At 39.8% G+C, this 13,502-nt stretch overlaps 1 protein-coding gene across 1 annotated transcript; it reads left to right on the plus strand.

The window, feature by feature from the left end:
- The first annotated feature begins 2,098 nt into the window (after nt 1-2,098).
- Nucleotides 2,099-11,835, plus strand: LOC122653156. The gene is made up of 7 exons (XM_043847098.1): nt 2,099-2,745; nt 3,535-3,842; nt 4,437-5,156; nt 9,191-9,319; nt 9,681-9,884; nt 10,677-10,877; nt 11,704-11,835. Exons 1-7 carry the CDS (start codon nt 2,481-2,483, stop codon nt 11,833-11,835), a joined length of 1,959 nt encoding a protein of 652 aa, XP_043703033.1. The 5' UTR covers nt 2,099-2,480.
- Nucleotides 11,836-13,502: the final 1,667 nt, after the last annotated feature.

Below are 13,502 nucleotides of genomic sequence, written 5' to 3' on the forward strand. Positions count from 1 at the left end.
TGTAGCATTCTCTCCCATTCCCCCATTGGTTTGGTATGGGGGGATTACATTCCACACCGGTGATATGGCAATATTTTGCATTTAAAATTTACTTTGCTTTGCATAAAAAAAAAAAAAAAAATTACTTCTAAAAATATAAATATTAAATATGATAATGAATTTAAGTCAATTATACAATCATATTAGGTAATGATTACAAAGTTTTCTTTTTCTTTTTAAGTCTTCCAAACTAGCTACAAATGGCAATGTCACATGGCACCTAAATTGCAATATTTATGCACTATTTCAAATGTTGACATAAATTCAATAAAGTTTTTGAGCTAGCGGTTCAAATGCATCATCCCTAACGTTTTTTTTTCTTCCATATATTATTGACTATTTAATTTTTTAAATATGGAGATATTTAAAAAAGGAGAAAGTTTTCATTCACTACATCATCTTAGGGTTCATAAAAGGGGTTTAGTGTGATTGCCAAAATCCTCTCATTCACGGTGATTGAAGGAAAACTCGGTGCTTAAAATAAATTTGTTCCAAGTCTCGGTTCTCTCCCCAATAGAGTGGCAAAAATTGAAAATAAAATAATTTTAAATTAATATGTTTTAAAAATGAGATCATTTGTTGCTATGCATGTAAAAGCCTGGTTTAGCACTTGAGCTCCTAAATTAGGTGAAGCAAAAGCTAAACTCAGTGAAAAAAAAAAATTGCATTTATCTTCACTCATGGTGAAAGAGGAATCCGATTACCATGGCCACTAGTATTGTCTCATCAACATGAAGAAGGGTAGTTTTGACTCTTCCAATAGGAAGTGAGAGTTACAAATGACATAGAAATTCGATCACATCAACACATCAATGATATTGTTCTATTTGCTTAAAAATGAGCATCTACATTTAAGAATTAATGAGGTTGGCGTTTTGGGTTTAACAAACAAGTTATTCGGTATCGGTATTGATATTTGTATCGATTTCAATCAACCATATCAGGCTTGATCAGATTTTTACCCCTCAAATATACTGATACCTTATTTTTTTTATTTTAAAAAAAAAAAACCATTTACCTTTTCCTATATGGATATCACCATTATTGTATCAAATATAAGCAATACTAATATATATCAATTCGATACTAATACTTTAAAGCTTGAATGGTCCAAACAAGCCCCAATAATTAGATATGCTTAAACTCCTCTTGGATCCTAGTCAAAAATGGAATTAAGTTCCTCTAAGGGGTGTGCCACACATCTTGTGGCATAGCAGTACAGCTTGCCATGTGGATGAGCTCCACTTTGGATGGCCTGGATCGAACTGGGAAAATTGAGCGTGGTGTACATGCGATGTACAACCTTCTGGATTTTGAAATCTGAATTTTCAACTTGATCCAGGCGAGCTGTGCTGCCGTGGCATTAGATGTGCAGCGCACCCTTGCGCCGTAGAGAAGCCCGATCTCACTGTAATGGCAATCCCCACTTCTTCGCACATAATCTTTTCTCGAGGCCCGATGAGGGCCGCACTCTTTTCCACGTGTCTCTTTCCAAGAGGTTGATGGGGTTATCGGGCCCCACAACCAGTCAACACCGAGCATATCCGATGTGACCCTTCGTATTTTTAGATTTTTGGTCCCGACCATGATCCTCTCCCCGAATCCCAAAACCCCATCATCTAACGGTAAAGCTCTCGGGAACTACTCCCTCCAATTTTTAATTCCTTTGTTCTCCTCTTAACTCGTGAAATTACATTTTAGACCCTCCCCAGTATCCATTTCCCAAATACACACCCCCTTCGAGTTTCGACAAGTGCTCTAACGGTTTAACCTGACCTACCTGTTTCCCTAAGAGCCTCTACTTAACCTAACTACCCGAGGGACAATATCGTCAACAAATAAATTTTGTGCCAGGTAGGTGACAGGTGTAATGTACAAAGTGGAGTGTGAGTTAATTATGCTTTAAATATAATTTTCTTTAACAAAAGGGGAAATGGAAACTTCAAAATTTAGGTGAAACAAATAGGAGACAGAGAGGAAGACAGAGACGAAGACAGAGAAAGAGAAACACGTTCGAGAGGAACCTCTCTCTCTCTCCTTCTCCTGATACATATTTAGCTTAAAAAAGGAAAAAAAGCAAGGAAGAAGGAGAAGAAAATAAACTAAGAATCTCTCCTCGGATTCGGTTTCATTGATCTTTTGAAACCCTAGCCATGGCGTCTGCGACAAATTTTGGACAAAGTTAAAATCTGCTTGTAACCGCCATTGTCGCCTTACTAGCCGTATAATGGCTGGTAAGCCACCGGAAAATGAACATGCTCTTCCTATCATGTTATCGGCTAGGGTTTCATTTAGTTCTCGTTCTCGATCTTCAGGCATTTCAAAGCCCTATTTGATTGATGGTCTGAGAACGCGGATCATCAGTTTGATCATCTGAGGAAGAAAAGAAGATAGATCTATTTCTCTTTGTTTTCCGGCTGTGTCTAACGCTTGTAGCGGTCATGGCTTCCGGAAAAGGATATGTTGAGAGGATAAGAAGATGCATTCGGACTGTTTTCTTCATGTTGACGATGGTAGCGTCACTTCTCTTTCTGTCGGCGCCTGTGCTTGTCGCTCTCGGAGATATGTTAGTTCTTTGTGTTTTAATTTCGAGCTTTACGTGTGTGGGATGCTATAGTTTCAAAGAGCATTTGCATAGATATGGGTTCAGAAGTTCTCTCGTGGATATTCCCCTTGTTTCGATCCTCAGATCTCTCGTGATAACCTGTATGAATCGTCTTCTCGTTTCTCTTTCCTTTTATTTCTTCGCTTTTAATATGTTTCCTTTGATTGATATCGGAAATGTTACACCAGGAAGCCTTTAGCTAAAAGGGAATGTTGCAGTAAATTAGGTACCCCCCCCCCCCCCCCCTCTTTTTTTTTTCCCCGCCGAAAGCCTTACTTTGGATAGCCGGTTTTCGTGCTTGAGAATTTCGCTTGTGGAGGATACTGATAAATGGTGGATAAGCAGAGGCTGACTTTAATAGAACAAATCGGTGCATGATTTGAAGTTATTTTTTCCCCTCTTCTTCTGAGTTTCGTGAAGTGCAACCAGGAAGAAGAAAATGCACTATTGGAAAGGGTAGTAGACAAGCAGAATGAATTTATTTGTTCAAAAGGAACTTAAATTTTTTTCTAAATTTCCTTTTGTTGGACATATTATTATTTTCCTTCTGGGAGAAAAGCCTAAATTCAGAAAATGCATTATTGGAAAGGGTAGTAGACAAGCAGAATGAATTTAATTGTTCAAAAGGAATTCCTTTTGTTTGAGATGTTATTATTTTCCTTCTGGGAGAAATGCCTAAATTCACATGATGACTTCTTTTTCATCAGCAAATACAAGTAATATTGCACAATTAATGCTTTTCGATCTACGATAAAAGTTTTTACTTTTAAATGTAAAATTATGTGCCCTCGTATGAAAAAATACTGATGCCTCTACTCCACGAATAACTTCCTTGTAACACTGTATTAACAAATACCAGTTGAGTAAGTTGAGCAGATTTTTCGATGCAGGTGTTTATTCTTTTTGTGATGGCCCAGGGCTCTCTCACGGGCCTTATCTTGGAACAGCGACACTCTGCTCCTTTGTCTCGATACTTATTCTATCAGTAAAGGCTTGTATTTTCACTGTAACTTCCAAACTTGAGGATGAAGCTTCTTCCTCCCCAGCAAGGCAAAAGCTTCATTTGAAAAAGTCTTGGGGAATGCCTGTTTTGTTCCTCTCCTCATTAGTCTTTGCTCTTGGCCATGTTGTGGCTGCCTATAGAACCAGTTGCAAAGCACGAAGAAAGCTCCTGTTTCACAGAGTCGACCCAGAAGCAGTAAGTTGTTTTTTGTTAAAATGTTTTTTCTTATTCTTATAATCATATATTCTTTCAATGAAGGCCTTTGGATGCTCCAGTACGGAGAAGTGATTTGATTCAGATTGAAGAAACTAACTGAGCCTGGGGTAGACCTAAAATGACCATAGGAGAAGTAGTGAGGAAAGACATGCATAACTTAGGCCTTGTATCAAGTATGACCTCGAATAGAGCTGATTGGAGGGCAAGGATTCATGTAGCCGACCCCATTTGGTTGGGATAAGGCTGAGTAGTTGTTATAATCATATATTCTTCCATCTCATGTCATACTACATTCTGTCCTTACAAAATTTTTAAATAGAAAACAGAACATGTATTATCTTCCTGTTTTGGCATGACAGGATATTGTGTTTAATTCCATAATCCATACTCGCACATGGGCACGTGCTTTTTAGTTCTTGTCGATTGTCATATATTAATCTACTTACATAACATAAATATGATTGGTGATGTAGATGTATCTTCAGAGAACTTGTTCTAGATACATTTTTACAGATATGAAAAAGAATAGTGCATGCGAATTGGTGATCTGACTGTTGAATCTATAAAATACAGGTTTTATCCTGCAAGAATGTGTTTTGTGGCTTCCAGAAGATTCCAAAATCTCCCACACCCTCTTCAGGGAAAACCCCAAAAAGTGACAGTGAAACATGGAGAAAACCTTTTGGTGTAGCTCGTGATGAAAGAGAACTTCCAGTGAGACTGCTGGCAGATATTGACAGTTTATTTATTGCCTGCCAAGGTCTTATGCTTCATTACAAGCTCAGCCTGTCTGAACCCTCATCTCGGTCTATTGCATCCCCTACCTTTCTTCAACCCAATCCTAGTTGCAGCTCACCAAGAATGACCTCAGAAAGGCCTAAATTTGACAGGCCACCTCAAACTGTTCCATCTAAAATCCAGTATCATCATCACTGGAGCTTTAGCAACCAATTCCACAGTTCCTTTTTATATGATCCATTATTAGATGGTTCTGCAACATCACCTGTTTATTTGTCTGAAGAAATTCCTGTTTTCAGCCTGGATGATGGAGGGCTGTCAAATCATGGGAGCTCGGTTGGGGATGTAGAGGGAACTGGGAAGTTTGGCATTGTTCTGGTGCATGGATTTGGTGGAGGTGTCTTCTCATGGAGACATGTGATGGGAGTGCTGGCAAGACAGGTTGGTTGCACTGTTGCAGCTTTTGATCGGCCTGGCTGGGGATTAACTTCTCGGCCACGCAGGAAGGAGTGGGAGGAAAAGCAATTGCCAAATCCTTATAAGCTTGAAACTCAGGTGATTGCTTACTTCCAACTTTCATTTTATTGTGGTTAGGAGGAAGAGCAAAGCTTAATTTATTTAGTTTTATATTACCCTGTTGCCAAAGCCTAGGTTCATGTTACAAGTTATCACTTCAGTCTCTATTGTAAGGTTAAGTTGGTTGTGTTATATGTTGGGATATGCTTGAGAGAAAAACAGTGTGGTTTTGAGTTGTACTCCATCATTGTACTGTTAATTAAATGTTGGACAGTTCTTCATAGAAATTGAAAGGTGTGGAGTTCCAGTTACAAAGTCTTGCTCATGGTAACTGTGTCTTAAGACAGGATATCTAGGTCCATTTCTTGAATTTATGCCCATCTCAATAATACTAATAGTATATAATATTAATAAGTTAACTTATAGTATAACTTATATATATATATATATATGAACATTTGTTTATTATTTGTTCAATATAATTAGAATGTCACCAAAGAAAGTCCTATTCTTCTTATGATCTTATGATTCCGATAAACTAAATAATTGTTTGCCACAAAAAAATAACTGTATTAACGCTCTACTTGATTGATTGAAGTTTGATTCAAGGGAAAGAAACCGTGGAGCTGAAATAACTCATTCAGAACGCCTTTATATAATTATATTAGAAGCACAGCATTTCATCTCTTAGCTTACCTATTCCAAGAGAAAGTGGCCTGTATAACTGCATGATACAGTGTAATATCTTAATAAAAAACAAATGATAAGAGAAAATCAAATGGTTCAAATGGGAATTGAATCTGAAAACTGAAACGGGTGAAAAGATTCAAATAGTTTTTGGATTGCAATATTTAAAGAATCCTAATTATTAGATAAGTGTAAAGGTACTGTTGAGTGCAGACTTAGGTCCGATTGGTTTTAGCAACCTATTAGAGCAGAACTCCCTTCTATTCGTATGGAATTATGGATTGGAGTATTCCAGAGAGGGTTCCATAACATCATGGCAGAAGGTGATTTAGCTACCATCATATCCTTGATGCCTTCTAAGAGATTCCTTGGAGATATGTCCACTTTTTTAGGCGCATAAAACAGCTAGCTTCTCAAGTGAACTGCTCATTCCACTGGAAATGCAGGTCAGCCAATGAGGTGGTGGATTCTTTGACGAAGGATGGGGTCAACAGATTAAGCTAGACTATAGGGCATTATTTTTTTCTTCTTTCATATTTCACATTATTTTTTCTTCTTTCATGTATATGTTTACGTTGACATTTTGAGGTTCTAGAAATGTAAAAATGTGTTCGGTGTGAGAGAGAGGATGGTGATAGCTGCTGGTTTGGAAGTGGAAGAAGGTGTTTTGGTGGAGGATGATGATGATTATCATCATAGAGAGGATCAGGATGGAGTAGTGGAGGCCGGTATCCAATATGTGGAGACTGCTACAGATAGGATGGGTGTTGCTGGTACTGAAATTCAGCCACCAAAAGGTCTTATGCCCCTGCAGTTGGGGGGGGGGGGGCTTTCCTTCTAAATATTGAAGATCTGCCGGATCCAATTCACTCATGTAACGTTATCAGGATTGTGATCCCTCAGAAGGACTATGAGACGAGTCTCCTAAAGTTTTGATTTTTTCTGATAGGTCGTGTGAACTTCCGCTTGACCACCCTTGACGACCTTCGAAGGATGACAAAATTTCATGGAATCTCAAGGAACAGGAATCTATGGTGCCCTTAGGGAAGGGTTACGTTATTTTTCAATTTTATTCAGAAGCTGATATGTCAATGATATGCCGTAGAAGTCCAATTAGTTTTGGGGGCCAGTTCATTCATTTTCAAAGATGGAAGCCGGATTTCAACGTATATGAAGATCACGTCGTTACAAAGCTTGTCTGGATCAGATTCCCTGATCTCCCGTATGAATACTAACAAGAAAGTATTCTCTTATCTATGGCCAAGGCGGTGGGAAGACCGGTGGCTTTGGATCATTGGACTCGCCTTGCTTCAGTGGGATGTTTTGCAAGAGTTCTTGTTGAGAGCTCAATCTCGGGATCAAGATTGAAGGAAATCCAGGTAGAGAGAACTCAACCAGGTTCGTTGCCTTTGCAATGTGGTTTTTGTAACAAGTCAGGGCATCAACTCTCTTTTTGTAAAGAGAAGAAATTGGCAGATGCAAAAGAGAGAGCAGAGGTTGCAACGGCAGTGATACCAGGGGCCAACTTCGTGGGAGAGGGTAGTGTTGAGGCTCCAGCAATGGTGGTCAATGAGGTTTCCCAATCCAGGCAGGTCTCTCCGGTTTTAGATTCTATTCAAAATATGGAAATTGTACAGGCAGTCAATGAGGTTTCCCAACTCAGGCAGGACTCTCCGATTTTAAAAGATATGCAAAATGCAACAATTGTGCAGTCAGTCAATGAGGTTTCCCATCACAAGCAGGTTTCTATGGTTTTAGGAAATATTCAAAATTAGGCAGTGGTGCAAAAGCCTTCCTCGCCAGAGGAGGGTGTGATGGCTGGAGAAAAATTAGGTTCCTATTCCATGCATTATCATTCTAATCCTCTTTTCAATGAGGTTTCCCCGCACAAGCAGGTTTCTACGGTTTTAGGAACTATTCAAAATTCGGCTGTATTGCAAAATCCTCCCTCGCTGGAGGGTGTGATGGCTGGAAGATTTTAGGACCCCACTCCATGCAATCTCATCCCAATCCTCTTTTTGAGGTAGTTAGAGATCTCCCACGAGCTTGTTTCCTTTGAATACTCCAAATTTGGCTGATGTGGAGGATAACCTCAATTGGACAAAACTTGGAGTTCGCGTTCTGATCTAGCAAATCGACTTTTCAGATGAGTTCCATAGTTTTGGACAGGACAGGTGGGAACCAGGAGGTAAAGCGGCTGTTAAAGCAATCGGGCAAATGCGTGTATACTAGCTTACTAGCTTTAGTAGCTTGTGTACTAGCGTGTTAAAGGAAGCAGGGGTACGTGGGCGAACCTGTTGTCGAGCTGGGTGGTTTGGGTTCAAGTGATGGATCAGAATCGGGTGCTGGGTCTGAAACGGAGCTTCTTCTGACCTGGGTTCAGAGAATGAGTTGGGCCTAAGAGTAGGGGAAGACGAAAATGGTGCTATGGCTGTATGAATTGCCTTGGAGGTCAGGGCGGTGGAGGGAGGTGTTTTATCTATCCATGAAGGTCTGGATACTTGGTCCAATAATAATGATGCTGCAGTGGATGCTAATGCTTCGAATTGGGGTGGTCACATAAAGGGGAGGGCTTCTGGTGCTGAGGCTGCTGCTCAATCTGCTTCTCGTGGTGGTAGAGGTGCAGCTGTGAGAGGTGGTTGGGGTATCGCAAGTTCTGGAGCTGTCTATACTTCCAAGGAGAGGGGGTCTATGCTCTCATGGGCACATTCTTCTTCTATTGAGTGGCTCCCTTCTTCCTCGCTTCAAGAAGGCAGGTTAGTTTTATCCTTCCCTGAGGTGAGAGCCATCGATGGTGCTGCAATGGAGAAGGAATTGGTTGGGAGCGATAAGTCCATCAAGGATGGGATGAATAATCCTCATGAGAAGGGTGGTCAGACTAGAAGGTCTGACAGGGTTGCAAATAAAAAGTGATCCAATGCGTGTCCTATTCTAGTGTTGCGTTCCTTTCTTTCCTGCTGATGGCCACGCCGAAGGTGGGAGAGGGAGAGGCTTGGAATGCTTTTTTGATGCTGTATCTGGCTTAGCCCAGCGTATATCTGTACATTTTTTCCTTCCTTAATGCAATTGACCTTTTAGCAAAATAAGATAAGTGTAAAGTAGTGCAAAAAATATTTTAAATGATAAATCTGAAATTGAATTTTGGGCAAACTGAGATATCAGTGTAGATAATTATGAGAACCTTGAAGAGTTTGGTGATTCGTAAAAATATTTGGTTGTTACTTCTTACTTGATCGGTCTGTTGCTGTTTCTCTGGCTTTACACTGTTGTATGCTTCTTTACTAGTTGCCCAGTTCCAAAAGTGTTTTCCAACCCCAAATCCTGTGTTATATCTTGAGGGTTTGTCAGATGTGTGATTTTCATGTTTTTGATTATTATTCTACCAGGTTGACCTGCTCCTTGCTTTCTGTTCGGAGATGGGCTTTTCTTCTGTGGTACTTATTGGTCATGATGATGGAGGCCTTCTTGTTCTGAAAGCTGCACAAAAAGTTCAGGCATCTACAAATTCAGTCCATGTGAGTAAGCTAGTTAGTTTTTTAGTACCAGCTGAACATTTCTGGCTTAGAAGCATAAAACAACACTGTTAGATACAATTTTCAAATAGCTTCTACAAAGACCGTATGTTTATTAATTTCTGTAGGCAAGGAGAAACCATTCTGTTTCTAGGTTATGACATGAACAGTAGATGGTCTCAGTTATTTATCAAAATAACTGAGACCGTATGTTTTGTTTGGATAGGTATGCAAAGGGGAGAAACCATTCTATTTCAAGGTTATGAAATGAGCAGTAGATGGTCTCAGTTATTTATCAAAATACTTGGAGATCTCTTTTTAATTTCCCTTGATTAATGTATTCATTATTTCTTGCATCTCCCAGATAGAGATCAAGGGCATTGTACTTCTCAGTGTTAGCCTGTCAAGACAAATTGTCCCTGCTTTTGCTAGGATTCTTCTTCGTACTTCCCTGGGAAGGAAATACTCAATCCGCCCCCTACTACGAACTGAGATAATTCAAGTGGTTAATCGACGAGCATGGTATGATGCAACAAAGTTAACCACAGAGGTCTTGAGCCTCTACAAGGTACGGTTTGTTTATATTGATGAGAAAAATTAGCTATTCAACCAAATTCTCAGGATTGAAAGTTGGCTATTCAAGCAATTTGAAATGCTCCAGAACTTATGTTTCATCATATATAATTTAAGTTACCACAGGCATTGCTAACTTGGTTACAATGTACTTATTTTGTACGAACATACATGTCATTTACCTTCTTTTTTTTTTGTGGGTGAGGGGGGGGGGGGATGGTGATGGTTAAGTATTTCATCTGCAAACATAGTCATTTAAGAATCTCAATATTTTATATTTCTGAAGAACCCATGAAAACCCTATTCAGCTACATTGGGAAATAAAGGGAGGTAAAATGAGTTCCTAAACCTCTAACCTCTTGTGATTACATGGTTAGGGAAAAATTAGGGTCTTAAAGGAAAGAAACCTGGGGTGGGGTGGGGTGGGGTGGGGGGGAGGGGGAGGGGGAGGAGGGGATAAAGATTAACAGTAAGTGGAGATCAGATCATTTGATGTTGTCATTGCTGGAATTTACACAATTAGCTGCATTTATGTTATAGTATTAAAAGTAGGGAGTAGCTGGACATCTGATGGTATTTTATTTTTCCTGGGATAAATTTGGTTTTGTTTTCATTGCTTTAATTTACACATTCAACTTTTTATTATTTCATTTTGTCAATGTTCTTGTTATACAGATGTGTATGGTACTGCATGTAGCAATGTTATATTCAGTTAAATTCAGGTAATGACTTGCATGGAAAGTTGGTCAGATATGTATTTCTGACTAGCAACTTAATCTTGTGACAGGCACCACTATGCATCGAAGGTTGGGACGAAGCAGTTCATGAGATTGGTAGACTGTCATATGAAACAGTCTTTCCATCAGAAAACGCTGCATCATTGCTGCAAGCGGTTGAAGACTTGCCAGTTTTGGTTGTTGCTGGGGCCGAAGATGCCCTTGTCCCAATTAAATCCGCTCAAGCCATGGCTTCGAAGCTTGTAAATTCAGTAAGTGTTTTTGTCCCATTGTTCAGTTATTTATCTTTTATGATTTTGGAACCATGAAAATTAAGAAATTCCCTCTCTTTCCCTCCTCACCCAAACAAACCCCCCCCCTCCAACCCAAAGAGAAAGTTGAGTTATCTGAGCTCAAGAGAGGTGTGTGTGTGTGTGCGGACATGTTGGCATAGGAGGTGGTTGTGTGTGTGTGGATGTGTTGCCATAGGAGGTTAGGGTTCATTGACATTAGGTAGTGGAATTTTTTTAATGTGAAAATTAACTGACAAACCACCTGGTAATCTTTTCTCTTTGTTGTCTTTAAATATCTGTTCGGTAGTCTTTATTTTTTATAGGGGACAGTTTTCATGCACGGTTGTGTAAGCCGTGCATGTGAGAGGGCAGAAGTTTCAAGGCTTTAATAGGGGTGGGGGGCGGGGGTTATGTCTTTCCCAAGTCCCATGTGTGAGGGGACACGACCGTGCAAGCTAACACGGTCGTGTATGAAATCTTTGGCCTTTTTTATATTTAACTTTGATATTAGGTTCTGTGCATAATAAATTAGCAGTAGATTTAGGCTGTGTTTGGTATGCATTCTTGGAATGCACATTCTCGGGGAATAAAAACAACTACTTTTATCATCCGAGAATGCAAAATCGACTTGGAATACATACCAAACACTGCCTTAGTTTTTGCTGGGATTTTGGATTTCAGAGGTGATAGCTAGAAGTGACTGTCAAATTCAATTTATGCTTATACACACATTCACCAATTAAGCGTGAAAATCATTGGTCATTTGATTAATTAATTTAACCTTGGTATAATTATTTTCATGCAGAGACTGGTTGCTGTGTCAGGCTGTGGCCATCTTCCACATGAGGAGTGCCCCAAAGCACTACTGGCAGCTTTGTCACCCTTCATAACCAGACTCTTATCACCTGTCCAGCAACATAGTTTACAAAGACAGTAGCTTTTATTTTTGGATGACCATTAGTGTTATATTAGTTGCAGAAGATCTCTCTCTCTCTCTCTCTCTCTCTCCCTCTCTCTTCATTTTAAACCTAGAGAAGAGCATATTTTTTTATGTATTGTCTCAGAGCCAGGCCCTGAGTGGGTTTTTGAGCTCTGATGTGCAAATTTTTTTTTCCCTTCTTTTAATATGTTTGGGTATCTATTGATTTTCCACGAAGGGAGTGGAATCTCTTGTATTTGTATATTTATAATGGTGTTAATGCATGAACTGAAACATGGTTTGTTCCATATCTCAGCTCATCTAGGGGCTGTGTTTGGTTTGCATTCTTGGAATAGATTCTGGGTCTAAAAGGCATTCTAAATCCCACAACGCGTTTTAGATGCTGAATCTATTCCAAGAACGCATACCTACCATACACAGTAGACTCGGAGACTTATCCATTTCACATGCCAAAAGTTAATGATCAGAAGAGTATTCTCCAATTTATATTCATGTAATATTTGCGAGGGTCTGGTTATCAGAGGCCTTAATCCAATCACTGTACAGCCCATGTCGTGCTTGACCATTTTAGAGGGTGAAGAGAGAATCTCTTCATCTAAGGTGATTTGATGCTAAGATTGGGCTCCTGGGATAGTGATCAACTTTCGCACTCCTATTTGTGAAAATCCAAAATAGCCTTCTCACTCCATTCGGTTGTGGTTTAACAGGTTCTATCAGGTGAAGGGAAATTCATTCCCTGTATCGGGGTGCATGTTCCACCCAGACACATGGGGATGGGCGAATTGACCACTTTGCCCCCTTGAATGGTGGAAATGCCACCCCCATGTGTCCTGGGTGCAGCCTGTGCTGCGCCAACATGGACCCATAAATTATACGGAAATGGATTTCCTTCAACCATGGCGGGAGTTGGAGGGTCCAGCCCCAATAAACGACAGCAAAAACAGGGGAGGACTAGTCATTTCACATGTGGGCCCCACTTGTGAAAAGACCAACCCCCTGTTTTTGGGGTGGTTTCCGAGCGTTGGACCCTCCACCTCCCGCCACGGTTGGAGGAGAGCCAAATCTAAATTATATATGGGGAAAAGAGTGTTGCTTGGTCGTGAGGCTCCTGCATCCAAACATAGGAGCACACGAAATTACTGCCTAATCCTTCTTGAAATAAAAAATCCCATCATGTTTATCCCTCTACGTGCGCTCTCATTGATCCCGGTGCTGGTGCAAGGACTACACAACCCAGCAGTGTTCTCTTGCCCGTTATGTATTTTCTATTTTTTGCTTAAAACTTGAAAGGTGAAATAAAAATTACATCTAAAAAGTATCATTATTAAATATTATAAGAAATTTAAATAGTTTGTAATCATGTTGGATAATGATTACAAAATCTTCCTTTTTACGTTTACAAATTTTCCCATTCCTTCTATTTCCCTTGGAACCAAATGAGGACAGAGATATTCCTCAGATGTGAGAGAATGTGGTCAAATAGGGAAATTTCTATTCAACCTTTAATTTGTTAACATTCAAGCCACTTAAAAGCAAATGAACACTGAAATTTTGCCTTGAATTTCTACATTGAACTGGACCTATCTTGGCCCTATTCAAAATTCATTTATTCCTCAGCCCAGCCCAGCCCAGCCCAGCGCAGCCCAGCCCAACCTGAGTTGCAC

Source organism: Telopea speciosissima, chromosome 2 (genome assembly GCF_018873765.1).
Source record: "Telopea speciosissima isolate NSW1024214 ecotype Mountain lineage chromosome 2, Tspe_v1, whole genome shotgun sequence".
Taxonomy (NCBI): Eukaryota; Viridiplantae; Streptophyta; class Magnoliopsida; order Proteales; family Proteaceae; genus Telopea; species Telopea speciosissima.

Excerpts from the sequence above, each read along its gene's own strand:
- LOC122653156 (XM_043847098.1), top strand. The coding sequence starts at position 2,481 with ATGGCTTCCGGAAAAGGATATGTTGAGAGGATAAGAAGATGCATTCGG. Across the intron at positions 5,157-9,190 it reads CTTATAAGCTTGAAACTCAG|GTTGACCTGCTCCTTGCTTT; the intron begins GTGATTGCTTAC and ends TTATTCTACCAG. Across the intron at positions 9,320-9,680 it reads CATCTACAAATTCAGTCCAT|ATAGAGATCAAGGGCATTGT; the intron begins GTGAGTAAGCTA and ends TGCATCTCCCAG.